Here is a 22,635-nt window from a genome sequence, read left to right on the forward strand (position 1 = left end):
CAGTCATAGTCAGTACATTCATCTACAGATAGCTAGGTGAGACAACCACATATCACAGTCAGTACATTCATCTTCAGATAGCTAGGTGGGACAACCACATATCACAGTCATAGTCAGTACATTCATCTACAGATAGCTAGGTGGGACAACCACATATCACAGTCATAGCAAGTACATTCATCTTCAGATAGCTAGGTGAGACAACCACATATCACAGTCACAGTCAGTACATTCATCTACAGATAGCTAGGTGGGACAACCACATATCACAGTCAGTACATTCATCTACAGATAGCTAGGTGGGACAACCACATATCACAGTCATAGTCAGTACATTCATCTCCAGATAGCTAGGTGGGACAACCACATATCACAGTCATAGTCAGTACATTCATCTTCAGATAGCTAGGTGAGACAACCACATATCACAGTCATAGTCAGTACATTCATCTACAGATAGCTAGGTGGGACAACCACATATCACAGTCAGTACATTCATCTCCAGATAGCTAGGTGGGACAACCACATATCACAGTCATAGTCAGTACATTCATCTTCAGATAGCTAGGTGGGACAACCACATATCACAGTCATAGTCAGTACATTCATCTTCAGATAGCTAGGTGAGACAACCACATATCACAGTCAGTACATTCATCTACAGATAGCTAGGTGGGACAACCACATATCACAGTCATAGTCAGTACATTCATCTCCAGATAGCTAGGTGGGACAACCACATATCACAGTCATAGTCAGTACATTCATCTACAGATAGCTAGGTGGGACAACCACATATCACAGTCATAGTCAGTACATTCATCTACAGATAGCTAGGTGGGACAACCACATATCACAGTCAGTACATTCATCTTCAGATAGCTAGGTGGGACAACCACATATCACAGTCATAGTCAGTACATTCATCTACAGATAGCTAGGTGAGACAACCACATATCACAGTCATAGTCAGTACATTCATCTCCAGATAGCTAGGTGGGACAACCACATATCACAGTCAGTACATTCATCTACAGATAGCTAGGTGGGACAACCACATATCACAGTCATAGTCAGTACATTCATCTACAGATAGCTAGGTGAGACAACCACATATCACAGTCACAGTCAGTACATTCATCTACAGATAGCTAGGTGGGACAACCACATATCACAGTCAGTACATTCATCTCCAGATAGCTAGGTGAGACAACCACATATCACAGTCATAGTCAGTACATTCATCTCCAGATAGCTAGGTGAGACAACCACATATCACAGTCATAGTCAGTACATTCATCTACAGATAGCTAGGTGGGACAACCACATATCACAGTCATAGTCAGTACATTCATCTACAGATAGCTAGGTGAGACAATCACATATCATAGTCAGTACATTCATCTACAGATAGCTAGGTGGGACAACCACATATCACAGTCAGTACATTCATCTACAGATAGCTAGGTGAGACAACCACATATCACAGTCAGTACATTCATCTACAGATAGCTAGGTGGGACAACCACATATCACAGTCAGTACATTCATCTACAGATAGCTAGGTGAGACAACCACATATCACAGTCACAGTCAGTACATTCATCTTCAGATAGCTAGGTGGGACAACCACATATCTCAGTCAGTACATTCATCTACAGATAGCTAGGTGGGACAACCACATATCACAGTCATAGTCAGTACATTCATCTACAGATAGCTAGGTGGGACAACCACATATCACAGTCATAGTCAGTACATTCATCTACAGATAGCTAGGTGAGACAACCACATATCAGTCAGTACATTCATCTACAGATAGCTAGGTGGGACAACCACATATCACAGTCATAGTCAGTACATTCATCTACAGATAGCTAGGTGAGACAACCACATATCACAGTCATAGTCAGTACATTCATCTTCAGATAGCTAGGTGGGACAACCACATATCACAGTCATAGTCAGTACATTCATCTACAGATAGCTAGGTGGGACAATCACATATCACAGTCAGTACATTCATCTACAGATAGCTAGGTGAGACAATCACATATCACAGTCAGTACATTCATCTACAGATAGCTAGGTGAGACAACCACATATCACAGTCAGTACATTCATCTACAGATAGCTAGGTGAGACAATCACATATCACAGTCAGTACATTCATCTCCAGATAGCTAGGTGGGACAACCACATATCACAGTCATAGTCAGTACATTCATCTACAGATAGCTAGGTGGGACAACCACATATCACAGTCAGTACATTCATCTACAGATAGCTAGGTGGGACAACCACATGTCATAGTCAGTACATTCATCTACAGATAGCTAGGTGGGACAACCACATATCACAGTCAGTACATTCATCTACAGATAGCTAGGTGGGACAACCACATGTCATAGTCAGTACATTCATCTACAGATAGCTAGGTGGGACAACCACATATCACAGTCATAGTCAGTACATTCATCTACAGATAGCTAGGTGGGACAACCACATATCACAGTCATAGTCAGTACATTCATCTTCAGATAGCTAGGTGAGACAACCACATATCACAGTCATAGTCAGTACATTCATCTACAGATAGCTAGGTGGGACAACCACATATCACAGTCAGTACATTCATCTCCAGATAGCTAGGTGGGACAACCACATATCACAGTCATAGTCAGTACATTCATCTTCAGATAGCTAGGTGGGACAACCACATATCACAGTCATAGTCAGTACATTCATCTTCAGATAGCTAGGTGAGACAACCACATATCACAGTCAGTACATTCATCTACAGATAGCTAGGTGGGACAACCACATATCACAGTCATAGTCAGTACATTCATCTCCAGATAGCTAGGTGGGACAACCACATATCACAGTCATAGTCAGTACATTCATCTACAGATAGCTAGGTGGGACAACCACATATCACAGTCATAGTCAGTACATTCATCTACAGATAGCTAGGTGGGACAACCACATATCACTGTCATAGTCAGTACATTCATCTACAGATAGCTAGGTGAGACAACCACATATCACAGTCATAGTCAGTACATTCATCTACAGATAGCTAGGTGAGACAACCACATATCACAGTCAGTACATTCATCTACAGATAGCAAGGTGAGACAACCACATATCACAGTCATAGTCAGTACATTCATCTACAGATAGCTAGGTGAGACAACCACATATCACAGTCATAGTCAGTACATTCATCTACAGATAGCTAGGTGAGACAACCACATATCACAGTCATAGTCAGTACATTCATCTACAGATAGCTAGGTGGGACAACCACATATCACAGTCAGTACATTCATCTTCAGATAGCTAGGTGGGACAACCACATATCACAGTCATAGTCAGTACATTCATCTACAGATAGCTAGGTGAGACAACCACATATCACAGTCATAGTCAGTACATTCATCTCCAGATAGCTAGGTGGGACAACCACATATCACAGTCAGTACATTCAGTTACAGATAGCTAGGTGGGACAACCACATATCACAGTCATAGTCAGTACATTCATCTACAGATAGCTAGGTGAGACAACCACATATCACAGTCATAGTCAGTACATTCATCTACAGATAGCTAGGTGGGACAACCACATATCACAGTCAGTACATTCATCTACAGATAGCTAGGTGGGACAACCACATATCACAGTCATAGTCAGTACATTCATCTACAGATAGCTAGGTGAGACAACCACATATCACAGTCATAGTCAGTACATTCATCTCCAGATAGCTAGGTGGGACAACCACATATCACAGTCAGTACATTCATCTACAGATAGCTAGGTGAGACAACCACATATCACAGTCAGTACATTCATCTACAGATAGCTAGGTGAGACAATCACATATCATAGTCAGTACATTCATCTACAGATAGCTAGGTGGGACAACCACATATCACAGTCAGTACATTCATCTACAGATAGCTAGGTGAGACAACCACATATCACAGTCAGTACATTCATCTACAGATAGCTAGGTGGGACAACCACATATCACAGTCAGTACATTCATCTACAGATAGCTAGGTGAGACAACCACATATCACAGTCACAGTCAGTACATTCATCTTCAGATAGCTAGGTGGGACAACCACATATCTCAGTCAGTACATTCATCTACAGATAGCTAGGTGGGACAACCACATATCACAGTCATAGTCAGTACATTCATCTACAGATAGCTAGGTGAGACAACCACATATCACAGTCATAGTCAGTACATTCATCTACAGATAGCTAGGTGGGACAACCACATATCACAGTCATAGTCAGTACATTCATCTACAGATAGCTAGGTGAGACAACCACATATCACAGTCATAGTCAGTACATTCATCTACAGATAGCTAGGTGGGACAACCACATATCACAGTCATAGTCAGTACATTCATCTACAGATAGCTAGGTGGGACAACCACATATCACAGTCAGTACATTCATCTCCAGATAGCTAGGTGGGACAACCACATATCACAGTCATAGTCAGTACATTCATCTACAGATAGCTAGGTGAGACAACCACATATCACAGTCATAGTCAGTACATTCATCTACAGATAGCTAGGTGAGACAACCACATATCACAGTCATAGTCAGTACATTCATCTACAGATAGCTAGGTGAGACAACCACATATCACAGTCACAGTCAGTACATTCATCTACAGATAGCTAGGTGGGACAACCACATATCACAGTCAGTACATTCATCTACAGATAGCTAGGTGGGACAACCACATATCACAGTCATAGTCAGTACATTCATCTACAGATAGCTAGGTGGGACAACCACATATCACAGTCATAGTCAGTACATTCATCTACAGATAGCTAGGTGAGACAACCACATATCACAGTCATAGTCAGTACATTCATCTACAGATAGCTAGGTGGGACAACCACATACCACAGTCAGTACATTCATCTACAGATAGCTAGGTGAGACAACCACATATCACAGTCATAGTCAGTACATTCATCTACAGATAGCTAGGTGGGACAACCACATATCACAGTCAGTACATTCATCTACAGATAGCTAGGTGGGACAACCACATATCACAGTCAGTACATTCATCTCCAGATAGCTAGGTGAGACAACCACATATCACAGTCAGTACATTCATCTCCAGATAGCTAGGTGGGACAACCACATATCACAGTCAGTACATTCATCTCCAGATAGCTAGGTGGGACAACCACATATCACAGTCATAGTCAGTACATTCATCTACAGATAGCTAGGTAAGACAACCACATATCACAGTCAGTACATTCATCTCCAGATAGCTAGGTGGGACAACCACATATCACAGTCATAGTCAGTACATTCATCTACAGATAGCTAGGTGGGACAACCACATATCACAGTCATAGTCAGTACATTCATCTCCAGATAGCTAGGTGGGACAACCACATATCACAGTCATAGTCAGTACATTCATCTACAGATAGCTAGGTGAGACAACCACATATCACAGTCAGTACATTCATCTACAGATAGCTAGGTGAGACAACCACATATCACAGTCATAGTCAGTACATTCATCTACAGATAGCTAGGTGGGACAACCACATATCACAGTCATAGTCAGTACATTCATCTACAGATAGCTAGGTGGGACAACCACATATCACAGTCATAGTCAGTACATTCATCTACAGATAGCTAGGTGGGACAACCACATATCACAGTCATAGTCAGTACATTCATCTACAGATAGCTAGGTGAGACAACCACATATCACAGTCATAGTCAGTACATTCATCTACAGATAGCTAGGTGAGACAACCACATATCACAGTCATAGTCAGTACATTAATCTACGTATAGCTAGGTGGGACAACCACATATCACAGTCATAGTCAGTACATTCATCTACAGATAGCTAGGTGAGACAACCACATATCACAGTCATAGTCAGTACATTCATCTACAGATAGCTAGGTGAGACAACCACATATCACAGTCAGTACATTCATCTCCAGATAGCTAGGTGGGACAACCACATATCACAGTCAGTACATTCATCTTCAGATAGCTAGGTGGGACAACCACATATCACAGTCATAGTCAGTACATTCATCTACAGATAGCTAGGTGGGACAACCACATATCACAGTCAGTACATTCATCTACAGATAGCTAGGTGGGACAACCACATATCACAGTCATAGTCAGTACATTCATCTCCAGATAGCTAGGTGGGACAACCACATATCACAGTCATAGTCAGTACATTCATCTACAGATAGCTAGGTGGGACAACCACATATCACAGTCAGTACATTCATCTCCAGATAGCTAGGTGGGACAACCACATATCACAGTCATAGTCAGTACATTCATCTTCAGATAGCTAGGTGAGACAACCACATATCACAGTCAGTACATTCATCTACAGATAGCTAGGTGGGACAACCACATATCACAGTCATAGTCAGTACATTCATCTCCAGATAGCTAGGTGGGACAACCACATATCACAGTCATAGTCAGTACATTCATCTACAGATAGCTAGGTGGGACAACCACATATCACAGTCATAGTCAGTACATTAATCTACAGATAGCTAGGTGGGACAACCACATATCACAGTCAGTACATTCATCTACAGATAGCTAGGTGGGACAACCACATATCACTGTCATAGTCAGTACATTCATCTACAGATAGCTAGGTGAGACAACCACATATCACAGTCATAGTCAGTACATTCATCTACAGATAGCTAGGTGAGACAACCACATATCACAGTCAGTACATTCATCTACAGATAGCTAGGTGAGACAACCACATATCACAGTCATAGTCAGTACATTCATCTACAGATAGCTAGGTGAGACAACCACATATCACAGTCATAGTCAGTACATTCATCTACAGATAGCTAGGTGAGACAACCACATATCACAGTCATAGTCAGTACATTCATCTACAGATAGCTAGGTGGGACAACCACATATCACAGTCAGTACATTCATCTTCAGATAGCTAGGTGGGACAACCACATATCACAGTCATAGTCAGTACATTCATCTACAGATAGCTAGGTGAGACAACCACATATCACAGTCATAGTCAGTACATTCATCTCCAGATAGCTAGGTGGGACAACCACATATCACAGTCAGTACATTCATCTACAGATAGCTAGGTGGGACAACCACATATCACAGTCATAGTCAGTACATTCATCTACAGATAGCTAGGTGAGACAACCACATATCACAGTCATAGTCAGTACATTCATCTACAGATAGCTAGGTGGGACAACCACATATCACAGTCAGTACATTCATCTACAGATAGCTAGGTGGGACAACCACATATCACAGTCATAGTCAGTACATTCATCTACAGATAGCTAGGTGGGACAACCACATATCACAGTCATAGTCAGTACATTCATCTACAGATAGCTAGGTGAGACAACCACATATCACAGTCACAGTCAGTACATTCATCTACAGATAGCTAGGTGGGACAACCACATATCACAGTCAGTACATTCATCTCCAGATAGCTAGGTGGGACAACCACATATCACAGTCAGTACATTCATCTACAGATAGCTAGGTGAGACAACCACATATCACAGTCATAGTCAGTACATTCATCTTCAGATAGCTAGGTGAGACAACCACATATCACAGTCATAGTCAGTACATTCATCTCCAGATAGCAAGGTGAGACAATCACATATCATAGTCAGTACATTCATCTACAGATAGCTAGGTGGGACAACCACATATCACAGTCAGTACATTCATCTACAGATAGCTAGGTGAGACAACCACATATCACAGTCAGTACATTCATCTACAGATAGCTAGGTGGGACAACCACATATCACAGTCAGTACATTCATCTACAGATAGCTAGGTGAGACAACCACATATCACAGTCACAGTCAGTACATTCATCTCCAGATAGCTAGGTGGGACAACCACATATCACAGTCAGTACATTCATCTACAGATAGCTAGGTGAGACAACCACATATCACAGTCATAGTCAGTACATTCATCTACAGATAGCTAGGTGAGACAACCACATATCACAGTCAGTACATTCATCTACAGATAGCTAGGTGGGACAACCACATATCACAGTCAGTACATTCATCTACAGATAGCTAGGTGGGACAACCACATATCACAGTCATAGTCAGTACATTCATCTCCAGATAGCTAGGTGAGACAACCACATATCACAGTCATAGTCAGTACATTCATCTCCAGATAGCTAGGTGGGACAACCACATATCACAGTCAGTACATTCATCTACAGATAGCTAGGTGAGACAACCACATATCACAGTCATAGTCAGTACATTCATCTACAGATAGCTAGGTGGGACAACCACATATCACAGTCAGTACATTCATCTACAGATAGCTAGGTGGGACAACCACATATCACAGTCATAGTCAGTACATTCATCTACAGATAGCTAGGTGGGACAACCACATATCACAGTCATAGTCAGTACATTCATCTACAGATAGCTAGGTGAGACAACCACATATCACAGTCATAGTCAGTACATTCATCTACAGATAGCTAGGTGGGACAACCACATATCACAGTCAGTACATTCATCTACAGATAGCTAGGTGGGACAACCACATATCACAGTCATAGTCAGTACATTCATCTCCAGATAGCTAGGTGAGACAACCACATATCACAGTCATAGTCAGTACATTCATCTACAGATAGCTAGGTGGGACAACCACATATCACAGTCAGTACATTCATCTCCAGATAGCTAGGTGAGACAACCACATATCACAGTCAGTACATTCATCTCCAGATAGCTAGGTGGGACAACCACATATCACAGTCAGTACATTCATCTTCAGATAGCTAGGTGGGACAACCACATATCACAGTCAGTACATTCATCTCCAGATAGCTAGGTGGGACAACCACATATCACAGTCATAGTCAGTACATTCATCTCCAGATAGCTAGGTAAGACAACCACATATCACAGTCAGTACATTCATCTCCAGATAGCTAGGTGGGACAACCACATATCACAGTCATAGTCAGTACATTCATCTACAGATAGCTAGGTGAGACAACCACATATCACAGTCAGTACATTCATCTACAGATAGCTAGGTGAGACAACCACATATCACAGTCAGTACATTCATCTTCAGATAGCTAGGTGGGACAACCACATATCACAGTCATAGTCAGTACATTCATCTCCAGATAGCTAGGTGAGACAACCACATATCACAGTCATAGTCAGTACATTCATCTACAGATAGCTAGGTGGGACAACCACATATCACAGTCATAGTCAGTACATTCATCTACAGATAGCTAGGTGAGACAACCACATATCACAGTCATAGTCAGTACATTCATCTTCAGATAGCTAGGTGGGACAACCACATATCACAGTCATAGTCAGTACATTCATCTACAGATAGCTAGGTGGGACAACCACATATCACAGTCATAGTCAGTACATTCATCTACAGATAGCTAGGTGGGACAACCACATATCACAGTCAGTACATTCATCTACAGATAGCTAGGTGGGACAACCACATATCACAGTCAGTACATTCATCTACAGATAGCTAGGTGGGACAACCACATATCACAGTCATAGTCAGTACATTCATCTACAGATAGCTAGGAGGGACAACCACATATCACAGTCATAGTCAGTACATTGATCTACAGATAGCTAGGTGGGACAACCACATATCACAGTCATAGTCAGTACATTCATCTACAGATAGCTAGGTGAGACAACCACATATCACAGTCATAGTCAGTACATTCATCTCCAGATAGCTAGGTGGGACAACCACATATCACAGTCAGTACATTCATCTACAGATAGCTAGGTGAGACAACCACATATCACAGTCAGTACATTCATCTCCAGATAGCTAGGTGAGACAACCACATATCACAGTCATAGTCAGTACATTCATCTACAGATAGCTAGGTGAGACAACCACATATCACAGTCATAGTCAGTACATTCATCTACAGATAGCTAGGTGAGACAACCACATATCACAGTCATAGTCAGTACATTCATCTACAGATAGCTAGGTGAGACAACCACATATCACAGTCATAGTCAGTACATTCATCTCCAGATAGCTAGGTGGGACACTTATCACAGTCAGTACATTTTTCCTCAATAATGTATCTATCAGAAAAGCCAGAGATAGAAATGAGGGGGGGGGGGGGGCAGATACAAACAAATATTGAGAAGGTAAAAACCTGACTGAGTTGGGGGTTTAGATAGCAGATATGACAAGGCAAGTAATATAATTATAATATATGACGGGACTGACTGAGTTGGGGTAGTTGAGATAATATAAAGGTAAGTAATATAATTATAATATATGACGGGACTGACTGAGTTGGGGTAGTTTAGATAATATAAAGGTAAGTAATATAATTATAATATATGACGGGACTGACTGAGTTGGGGTAGTTGAGATAGCAGATCTGACACGGCAGGTCCTGAGCAGCGGATCTTGTGCTCATCAGTCTTGTCCTCGACTTCTTACAGGGGTTGATGACGTGGCACTCGGAGAACAGCTTATCCACATTACCATCGAAATACCTGCAGAGAGAAGAGGAGGAACAGGAGAGGGAGAGGAGAGAGAATTGGCGAGGGCACTAGAACAGTCTGCAGCACTCGGGCCTCACCCTCTGTCCCCAACCGAGGGCCTACAGCAGCACCTAGATCTTCTGCACAGATTCTGTCAGACCTGGGCCCTGACAGTAAATCTCAGTAAGACTAAAATAATGGTTTTCCCAAAAAAAAGGTCCAGTTGCCAGGATCACAAATACACATTCCATCTAGACGTCGTTGCCCTAGAGCACACGACAAACTGTACATACCTCGGCCTAAATATCCAGCGCCACAGGTAACTTCCACAAAGCTGTGAACGATTTATTAAGAGACAAGGCAAGAAGGGCCTTCTATGCCATCAAAAGGAACATAAATTCAACATACCAATTAGGATCTGGCTAAAAATACTTGAATCAGTTATAGAACCCGTTGCCCTTTATGGTTGTGAGGTCTGGTGTCCGCTCACCAACCAAGAATTCACAAAATGGGACAAACACCAAATTGAGACTGCATGCAGAATTCTGCAAATATATCCCCGGTATACAACATAAAACACCAAGTAATGCATGCAGAGCAGAATTAGGCCGATACCCGCTAATTATCAAAATCCAGAAAAGAGCCGTCAAATTCTACAACCACATAAAAGGAAGCGATTCCCAAACCTTCCATAACAAAGCCATCACCTACAGAGAGATGAACCTGGAGAAGAGTCCCCTAAGCAAGCTGGTCCTAGGGCTCTGTTCACAAACACAAACACACCCCACAGAGCCCCAGGACAGCAACACAATTAGACCCAACCAAATCATGAGAAAACAAAAATAATATTACTTGACACATTGGAAAGAATTTAAAAAAAACAGAGCAAACTAGAATGCTATTTGGCCCTAAACAGAGAGTACACAGTGGCAGAATACCTGACCACTGTGACTGACCCAAACTTAAGGAAAGCTTTGACTATGTACAGGCTCCGTGAGCATAGCCTTGCTATTGAGAAAGGCCGCCGTAGGCAGACATGGCTCTCAAGAGAAGACAGGCTGTGCGCTCACTGCCCACAAAATGAGGTGGAAACTGAGCTGCACTTCCTAACCTCCTGCCCAATGTATGACCATATTAGAGACACATATTTCCCTCAGATTATACAGACCCACAAAGAATTCGAAAACAAATCCAATTTTGATAAACTCCCATATCTACTGGGTGAAATACCACAGTGTGACATCACAGCAGCAAGATTTGTGACCTGTTGCCACAAGAAAAGGTCAACCAGTGAAGAACAAACACCATTGTCCACCGCATTGGGAAAGTATTCAGACCCCTTGACCTTTCCCACAGTGTTACGTTACAGCCTCATCTTAAAAACAGATGAAAAGTGTTTTATACATTCCTAAAAAAAATGTTTTTATTTTTTGCTTTGTCATTATTGGGGTATTGTGTGTCGATGGATGAGGTGAAAAATGTAATCCGTTTTTAGAATAAGGCTGAAACGTAACACAATGTGGGAAAAGTGAAGTCAATAATACTCAATACTTTCAGAATTCACTGTAAATACAACCCATATTTATGTTCATTAATTTTCCTTTAACTATTTGTACATCGTTACAACACTGTAAACAGACACACGTAAATAGAAATATATAACTTTAGAACCTTAGTGAGTAATGTTTACTGATCATTTATTTTTGTTTATTTCACTTTTGTTTATTATCTACTTCACTTGCTTTGGTAATGTTAACATATGTTTCCCATGCCATTAAAGCCCTTTCAACTGAACACACACACACACACACACACACACACACACACACACACACACACACACACACACACACACACACACACACACACACAGTTCATTTCTATTGGAACGTTGTGTTTGGCAATATGGATCAACACGTCATGCCAATAAAAAAACGAATAGAATTTTTTAAAAAGGAGAGCGAGAGGCAGAAACAAGCTTTGACAACAAACACGTCATCACAGCGTCTTTTTGAAAACCCAGCAGAATGAAACCAATCATATAAAAACTGGATAAATAAACCCTAGCCGTTCACCTTTCCATGAGCTTCTCTCTGTCCCAGTTGAAGTGACTCAGAAGGATTCTGGTGATCGTTGCAGGATTCTAAAAAATGGAGACAGAGAAACGCAACAAGTTAGCACCCTACACAGTTCAACATTAGGCCTACACATGGAAAACGGTCGCTAATGTTTGACTGCTGGTATTATGATAATGCTAAGGAGGCTAAGATACAACATTTAAATGATTATGGCCTAGGACAGGTTTATAATGTTGTTGTCACCATTAAAAAAAAAAAAAAAAACACTAGTGATTATTATAACATAGACAATATGTGTGAGTACCAGTCAAACCTCATCACTGGTCATAACTACGACTTTGTGTTATACGCAGTCATGTGATAAAGCAAGAGATTATCCTGTATTTTGAAGAGTTATCCAGAAATGAGAAAGCTTAAGGGATGGTGTTGGACCTATTCTCCCTCAGGAGACTGAAAAGATTTGGCATGGGGTCCTCAGATTCTCAAAAGGTTCCAAAGCTGCACCATCGAGAGCATCCTGACTGGTTGGTCATCCTGACTGGTTGGTCAACTGCCTGGTATGGCAACTGCTCGGCCTCCGACCGCAAGTCGCAAGTGCAAGGCACTACAGAGGGTAGTGCGTACGGCCCAGTACATCACTGGGGCCAAGCTTCCTGCCACCCAGGACCTCTATACCAGGCGGTGTCAGAGGAAGGCCCTAAAATTGTCAAAGACTCCAGCCACCCTAGTCAGACTGTTCTCTGCGCTACCACACGGCAAGCGGTACCGGAGCGCCAAGTCTAGGTCCAAAAGGCTCCTTAAGAGCTTCTACTCCCAAGCCATAAGACTTCTGAACAGCTAATCAAAGGGCTACCCAGACCCCTCTTTTACGCTGCTGCTACTCTCTGTTTATTATCTATGCATAGTTACTTTACACCGACCTACATGTACATATTACCTCAATTACCTTGACTAACCGGTACCCCCTGTATATTGCCTCCACTTTGACTCAGTACCAGTACCCCCTGTATATTGCCTCCACATTGACACTGTAGCGGTACCCCCTGTATATAGTCTCCACATTGACACTGTACCGGTACCCCCTGTATATAGCCTCCACATTGACTCTGTACCGGTACCCCCTGTATATAGCCTCCACATTGACTCTGTACCGGTAACCCCTGTATATAGCCTCCACATTGACACTGTAGCGGTACCCCCTGTATATAGCCTCCACATTGACTCTGTACCGGTACCCCCTGTATATAGCCTCCACATTGACTCTGTACCGGTACCCCCTGTATATAGCCTCCACACTGACTCTGTACCGGTACCCCCTGTATATAGCCTCCACACTGACTCTGTACCGGTACCCCCTGTATATAGCCTCCACATTGACTCTGTACCGTAACACCCTGTATATAGCCTCCACATTGACTCTGTACCGTAACACCCTGTATATAGCCTCCACATTGACTCTGTACCGGTACCCCCTGTATATTGCCTCCAAATTGACTCTGTACCATAACACCCTGTATATAGCCTCCACATTGACTCTGTACCGTAACACCCTGTATATAGCCTCACTACTGTTATTTTCCTGCTGCTGTTTAATTATGTTACTTTTCTTTTTTATTTAACACTTAAAGCATTGCTAGTTAAGGGCTTTGTAAGTAAGCATTTCACTGTTGTACTATTGTATTTCAGCGCGTGACAAATAAAATTTGATTTGACCATTGGGCGTAAAATTTTAAAAAAAAAGTCAAGTTTGATGAAAAAGCTTGAAATAAAAAAAAAGGTTAAAATTTAGGTCATGTGACAATTGTGCAAAACCAAGTGCCCTAATTCATTACTACAATCCTCTGTTTGGTTCAAAAGCACAGCTTGAATAATGTAGCCATAGGGCTACTGCTCCTGGTGACACTGTATATTATGACAGGAGGCGGCTCCTACGGGGCCCGACGGGAGGCGGCTCCTACGGGGCCCGACGGGAGGCGGCTCCTACGGGGCCCGACGGGAGGCGGCTCCTACGGGGCCCGACGGGAGGCGGCTATATTGTAATTTTTTGACCTGGTCTGGTGATCAACTGCCTGCTATATTTAGGGGAGAGTCTGCGTCCCAATTTCCAAAATGGCACCCTATTCCCTATATAGTGCACTACTTTTGACCAGAGCCACTATAAAAGGGAATTAAGTCACATTTGGGACACAACCACTGTCACGCTGGTGTCTCAACACTGTGGCAACCAAAAACCACATTCATAAAAATAAAATAAAATCTGATTTTTGAATCTAAATCAGCAGCCAGCAACTGATGTGTTGGTTTTAACATTTCAGATGAAGGCAAGAGAATACAAGAGGTTTGACTGTCGTGTAATACCCTGATGAATAAGGAAGTTAGCTTCTATCATGTCATGGTGTTATAAAAAAAAAGAAGAAGAATGGGGGCAGATCATCAACTGATTGGCTAACTCTGGATCATTGCTTGCTGTACAGGTGTATGGAAACATTTTCATACAAAGAGATCATGTATAGGAAGATATGCAGGCAGCAGTTGGAGCGTGAAGAATTCCAACTCCGTTTGTCAAACCACATTTGATTTGTCACACGCTTCGGGAAAACAACAGGTGTCGACTAACAGTGAAATGCTGATTTACGGGCCTTACTTCCCAACAACACAAGGAGAAAAATAGACCATAACATGGAATAAATACACAATGAGTAACAATAACTTGGCTATATACTGTACAGTACACAGGATACCAGTACCGAGTCGGTGTGCAGGGGTATGAGGTAGACATGTTCATACAGAGCATTCGGGAAAGTATTCAGACCCCTTCACTTTTTTGCAAATTTTGCTACGTTACAGCCTTGTTCTAAAAAATTATAAATTTTCCACACCAATAATTTTAGATTTTTTTTTAGAATAAGGCTGTAACGTAACAAAATGTGGAAAAAGTGAAGGGGTCTGAATACTTTCCGAATGCATTGTATGAACACAATACCCCATAAAGACAAAGCAAAAACTGGTTTTTATAATTTTTTGCAATTGTATTAGAAAATAAAAACAGATTTACCTTATTTAGATAAGTATTCAGACACGTTGCTATGAAACTCAAAATTCCACAAATGTACTTTTAACAAGGCACACCTGTTAAATTAAATGCATTCCAGGTGACTACCTCGTGAAGCTGGTTGAGAGAATGCTAAGTGTGCGCAACGCTGTCATCAAGGCAACTTTAAAGAATCTCAAATATATTTTGATTTGTTTAACACTTTGGTTACTCCAAAATGTCTTCACTATTATTCTACAATGTAGAAAATAGTAAAAAAATAAAATAAATAAAAACCTTGAATGAGTAGGTGTCCAAACGTTTGACTGGTACTGTATATATCTACCTTGTACCCCTGCACATGGACTCGGTACTGGTACCCTGTGTATAAAGCCAAGTTATCCTTACTCATTGTGTGTTTATTATTAAGTGTTTAACTTTTCTATTTCCTTTCTCTCTGCGTTGTTGGGAAGGCCCGTAACTAAGCATTTCACTGTTAGTCAACACCCGTTGTTTACCAAGCATGTGACAAAATAACATTTGATTTGAGACTAGACCTACATACTGTACAGTTGAGTTCCACCTCTAGGATTCATGCCCAGGCTTAGCTTAGAATTTAACTTCAATGTTGACAATTTAAAGATATTACATTGTCAAAATTAGAGTTATATTCTTAGCTACACCAGACTGTGCCGATACACATATAGAACATTTAGTTCTACCAATTCAGCTAGATAGGGTGTCCGACTGTTAATCCTTGGACTGCCTCTTCAGACCAGAGGCACTGGATCATGGTTGAAAATGTGTTGTTGTTATTGCTGAGGTTATTATGAAACTGACTAGGGGCAGTGGGGCACGGTCAGCTGACCACATCCCTATGGGCAGTTTTACGAAACGATAGTAATGCTGGGGGGGGGAAATATGCTACCTGACAGATACTTTGTTCACAGAAGGGCTGTTTGGGAGGCACATAACTAACTAGCTAACGTATACAGCAATGTTTCATGATTAATTGATAAACTAGCTAACGTTAACTTGTACGGAAATTTGAAAGAAACATCTAGCTAATCACCTTGCCTAGTTGACGTTAGCTAATCAACTTAAACTTTCCTAGTTGACGTTCATTAGCTTCCGGTTGCGAGTTAGCTTAGCTAGCTACCTGACTTATCTACCTAACGTTACTTACAAGCCAGATAGCGAAACAACTTTAGTCGATAACATGTAAGACGCTAGCAAAACACATTTGTCTTCAGTTAACTAGTTAGCTATCTAAATTACCCGTTTATTTGTACGATTTGTCTAGCTAACAGCAGCGTAGTGGCCTGTCAACTTTCCACAGTCCCCGGTCTTTCCTGCACCGACATGCCGCGTAATACCTCACCTGGATGACCTCGTTGACCTCCCTGATACACTCCACCATATGCTGGAGTATCTGCTCGGCAGTCAGCACTTCGAAGCGGTAGTCCTCTTCCTCTTGCCCGGTCCCATGACCACTTCCCCCGGTCTCCAAACCCTCGTCCCGCTCCCCTCCAGCCTCGGCGGGATCGACCAGTTCCACCTCGTCCTCGCCTAGCTCCAGGGTGTCGTCCCCCGGTTCCTCTGCGCCGCTGTCTTCGCTGCATTCGTCCTCGTCGAAGTCATAGTTATAGCCTTCGTCTGAGTCCATTACTAGGTTGATATCGAGATGTCACAAGCCGACGTGGATGCTTGGAATGGGCAGCCTGCTTGTAATAGAATGGGTCAACAACAAAAAACGGTCGGTCTTGTATTTTTCAGTTGTAGCGAAAATAACAACAAATGTCGCCGCTAGATGAACCACACAAAGAGACGCGGCGTCATGACGCACGTCACTTGGATGACTAGGGGGAAAAAGTGGATCAAATAAAAACAGAATCGTGGCTAGAAGGGATCCAACTTTTGTCAAATTAACGTAAAAAAAAGTTGATTCTTTGTATTTTAACTAACCCTAACTCTTTTCCTAACCTTAACCTAGTTCTCCTAACCTGCTACGTTCAGTATCATAACCTGCAGCGTAAGTTCTCCAAACCTGCCACGAAACGTAAAAATATGCTAATGTAGATCCATAATGAATACAAATCCATTAATTAATATAAATACAAATCTGACGTTATTTTGACAAAAGCTGGATCCCATCTAGCCATGACCTAAAAAGATGCTTACAATGTTTTGTAATTTATTATCCGTGTTTTAAAATAAATAAAGTAAATTCAAATAATATTTTGGGGGATATTGAGTGCAGCGCTATTTTTTATTTTTATGTAAGTCACTACGGAAGTTCTAGAGCGCAGTTACATTTTGCTTGAAAGCATTTTAAAACGCCATGGTTTAAAGTAGTAAGAAATAGATGTAATTGTTGTTAAAAATGAGTGTGCTTCATTTACTATCATCCTAAATTAAAATATTTAATTATTTTGTCACGTTTATTTGATATTATGCCAATTTCCCCAATGTGGACAGTTTGTGGCACTGCATTTTCACCGCAGAATTACACATCCTTTTTGCTTCAGATTGGTGACGTTCATATAAAAGTTTACAGTCATCACGAATACAGTAAATTGATTGCTTTAAACAGATTCATATATTTGGCTTGGTACTATAGGCGCCTGTCCATCTCAGGACATAAACTTCTCTGTATAAAAGTCGATGGCAAACAAATACACGGATTTCACTCAAATGAAAGCCAATCTCTGTCACTTTGTAGAACTACCTTTTGTAGAACTGTGAGTTGAGGATTCATTTAAGAATCACCCAGAATCTCCGTCCGACATTCTAGAATTTAGATAACTGTCTTCAACAAATTGTCTTCTAACCAGTGATGTTAAATAGTGTTTGTTTAAACAGGGCATACGCACCAAACTTTTGGCCCCTGTGCTATTGATTTCAACATGTTATAGCTGGAAGTGATTAACACTTTTTTGTTGTTGTTACATTTAGGGGGGGGGGGGGGGAGTAGTGTGTTTGTTTCCTGGTTTACATTCACTCTTTTGCAGGTTTTACTATACAATTTCTTCCATACAGTCACATGTCCTCATCTGCTTGCATCTGTTTATTATCTATGCATAGTCACTTCACCCCTACCAAGGTGTTTTGGTATTTCCCTCATGCACTGTTTTTCAGTGTGCTAACGTTTACAATACCACAGGTCACTACCAGTGTAACGGACTCTCCACCATTCATAGTGTCAATAGTGGGTCGGCTGTTCAGATCTGCAATAGGCTAACTAGCGATCATACCACACATCAAAATGTTAAAAGCTGCATACGTTTTCTATATGAATCGACAAGAGCAGATAGGAGTAGCTGATATGCAGTGGAGAGGCATCATGAAAGAACAGTGAAGACATGAGACACAGCTGAAACTGTACACTGCTGCTACTCTCTGTTTATTATCTATGCATCGTCACTTCACCCCTACCTACATGTACAAATTACCTCTAACCTGTACCCCCACACACCGACTCGGTACCGGCACCCCATGTATTTAGCCTCGTTATTTTATTGTGTTACTTTTTATAATTTTTTTACTTTAGTTTATTTGGTCAATATTTTGTTAACCAACAATGCAGTCCAAGAAGAGTTAAGGGCTTGTATTCAGCATTTCACAGTAAGGTCTACACTTGTTGGCATTCGGCGCATGTGACAAATAAAGTTTGATTTCATTTGAAACATCTCCCCTATTGATCTTGTTTAGGGACAATACAAGTATTCCACTGAATGTGCTGTCTGTTGCAGATCATCGTCGTCCTATAATGATCTGGCCACATTATGTTCCCAGCAGGCCCGGTTATTCAGGAAACACGTGTTTAGCCTCCTGTCCAATCAGAGCGACTATTCCTCAAGCACCTAGAACGCTAAAATTAAATATTGCCTAAATATGTATAATTTAACTTTTAAAATGTATTCCCTTTTTTAATGTGGCATAAACACAACCAGTCACAATGTTTTAATCTGATTAGGCTGCTTTAAAATTATCCTGTAGGCAACCTGCACATGTTCATTAAATACACTATACACTATACACTATATATACATAAGTATGTGGACATCACTTCAAATGAGGAGAATCAGCTATTTCAGCCACACTCGTTGCTGACGGGTGTATAAAATCGAGCACACAGCCATGCGATCTCCATAGACAAGAATTGGCAGTAGAATGGCCTTACTGAAGAGCTCAGTGACTTTCAACGTGGTCAAATGTCTGTTCTGCTAGAGCTGCCCCGGTCAACTGTAAGTGCTGTTATTGTAAAGTGGAAACTTCTAGGAACAACAATGACTCAGCCAAGAAGTGGTAGGCCACACAATCTCACAAAACAGGACCTTGTAAAATGAATCAGTCCTCGGTTACAACACTAACTACCGAGTTCCAAACTTCCCCAGGAAGCAACGTCAGCACAAGAACTGTTCATCTGGAGTTTCATGAAATGGGTTTCCATGGCTGAGCAGCCTAAGATCACCATGCCCAATGCCAAGCGTTGGCTGGAGTGGTGTAAAGCTCACCACCATTGGACTCTGGAGCAGTGGAAATATGTTCTCTGGAGTGATGAATCATGTTTCACCATCTGGCAGTTTCTGGGTTTGGCAGATGCCATCTGCCCCAATGCATAGTGCCAACTGTAAAGTTTGGTGGATGAGGAATAATGGTCTGGGCCCTTAGTTCCAGTGAAGGGAAATCTTACATTTACATTTAAGTCATTTAGCAGACGCTCTTATCCAGAGCGACTTACAAATTGGAAAGTTCATACATATTCATCCTGGTCCCCCCATGGGAATTGAACACTGGTCCCCCCGTGGGAATTGAACCCACAACCCTGGCGTTGCAAGCGCCATGCTCTACCAACTGAGCCACACGAGACCACAAATCTTAACGCTTCTGTGCTTCCAACGTTGTGGGAACAGGTTGGAAAAGGCCCTTTCCTGTTCCAGCATGACAATGCCCCCGTGCACAAAGCCTCGTCCATATGTGACCTTCCTGGCCTCGTCCCTCAAGTCAGCGAGTCAACACAGGAAGGAGCAATGGATGGATTTTTAAAATTTATTTATTTAACCTTTATTGAACTAGTTCATTTATTTCCAAAGCTGCAATGATGAGACACACAGCATGGATGAATGATTATTAGTCGACGTGATATAAATAGCACTCCCCACAGCAATTTTCCATAAATCTGCTGTATAATATACACAAACAAAAAAATAAAAAATCGAAATGTCTATCAAGGTCATTGTGATCATATTGTGGATTTAACCATTTCTAATCATTCCTAATTTACTATAATAATAAAAATACATTGTTTCTATGTGTAATCTCATACTCACAACATCATAATAAACCATCATCCATTTTAGTATTCAAAATATATCAAATGAACCTGGAAAATGTATCAATGTCCCCCTCTTGTGGCGAAGAAATATAATACACCTGGAATGTACAACATATTTTCCTAAACTAACAAAACCAGGCTAATACGCTGGCTGGGTTTATTAAACAAAGACTTTATACATTTGTCATAAATTACCTGCAATGATGGGACACACACAGTGTGGATGATCATTAGTGACGGGATATAAATAGCCCTCCTAAAGAAGATGCATTTTCCAGTCAGCTACCGACTTCAAAGAGGGAACTTTAGCATAAAACCCACATGGAAAACTGAGATTTGGCAAATAACATATAAAGAGTGGCTTATTTGACGCCAAACCAACAACAGTAGTTACTAATAACATAAATTGTTAATGTACGATGTAAAAGGTGGATTTTATGATGTAATGTCAACTTTATACATTTCTATCCCGGGACCATTTAATTTTCACCTCACCCACAGCAATTCTCCATAAATCTGCTGTGGATTACCCAGAATCCCATACATTTATCACTAAGTGTATTAGACAATGTAAACACACGAATCTAACAGGAGGTGGCATAATACCCATTTTATGCAGGAATTTAACAACTTAATTACACCTTTACAAATACAGAAATGCTTTGTCGAGATCGATGTGGAAGAACTTGACTGGCCTGTACAGAGCCCTGACTTTAACCCCATCGAACACCTTTGGGATGAATTGGAACGCTGACTGCGAGCCAGGCCTAATCATCCAGAATCAGTGCCCGACCTCACTAAATGCTCTTGAGGCTGAATGGAAGCAAGTCCCCACAGCAATGTTCCAACATCTAGTGGAAAGCCTTCCCAGAAGAGTGGAGGCTGTTATAGCAGAAAGGGGGGGACCAACTCCATATTAATGCCCATGATTTTGTAATGTAGTGTATAAATCCAGCATCCTCAAAATGTCTTGAAATTAATTAACCAGGTTTCCATCCAACCTTTTTATGCAAGAAAAGTTGCCTACTTTTCTGATAAAAAATGCCATGACATCATGGGAAAGCATGCAGTTTATTAGGCTACAAATTAAATAAATTATGATGAATTTAACAGGGTGGTGAAAGTGCACAGAGATGAGGTTGATGCTCCTTTCAATAAATATCAAGAGTCTTATTCTGGTGACATGATTATCGATGCTTAGCCGCCATTAGACAAATAAAATGAATCTTGCACTTTTGTCCATAATAATCTCGATCATGTACCAGGCTATACCTGTACAGGGCCGGATTTATGGACGGGGCCTAGGGGTTCTGGTCCGCCCTACCGTACCTCCTTGCCCATCCAGATAATGTATTTATTTATCATTTATTTGACCGAGAAAGACTCAATCTCAGATAGAGCGAAACAGCGCCCCTCCCCTCTGATACTGTCTGGACGTAAGGAGTATGGCATGTCATACTTTTCCCGACCAGACAGCATCAGATACATGTGCTACATATAGTAAGACAGAGGGGCGCTGTTTCGCTCGCTAGTTTCAGC

At 41.4% G+C, this 22,635-nt stretch overlaps 1 protein-coding gene across 2 annotated transcripts in view; it reads right to left on the reverse strand.

Annotated features, from left to right (window-relative positions):
• Window positions 1-17,773, reverse strand: part of arih1 (ariadne ubiquitin-conjugating enzyme E2 binding protein homolog 1 (Drosophila)) — a 57,570-nt gene extending 39,797 nt beyond the window's left edge. The window contains exons 1-3 of one of the 2 annotated variants that reach the window (XM_055910123.1): window positions 17,140-17,773; window positions 12,725-12,792; window positions 10,517-10,661 (exon numbers count right to left, since the gene is read on the reverse strand). In XM_055910123.1, coding sequence (XP_055766098.1) covers window positions 10,517-10,661; window positions 12,725-12,792; window positions 17,140-17,424 — 498 coding nt within the window. In that variant the 5' untranslated portion in view covers window positions 17,425-17,773. The remainder of the gene's footprint in view (window positions 1-10,516; window positions 10,662-12,724; window positions 12,793-17,139) is intronic. The other variant, XM_055910122.1, reaches the window with a different exon arrangement.
• Between the last annotated feature and the right edge of the window lie 4,862 nt (window positions 17,774-22,635).

Source organism: Salvelinus fontinalis, unplaced genomic scaffold, assembly GCF_029448725.1.
Source record: "Salvelinus fontinalis isolate EN_2023a unplaced genomic scaffold, ASM2944872v1 scaffold_0001, whole genome shotgun sequence".
In the NCBI taxonomy this organism is placed as follows: domain Eukaryota; kingdom Metazoa; phylum Chordata; class Actinopteri; order Salmoniformes; family Salmonidae; genus Salvelinus; species Salvelinus fontinalis.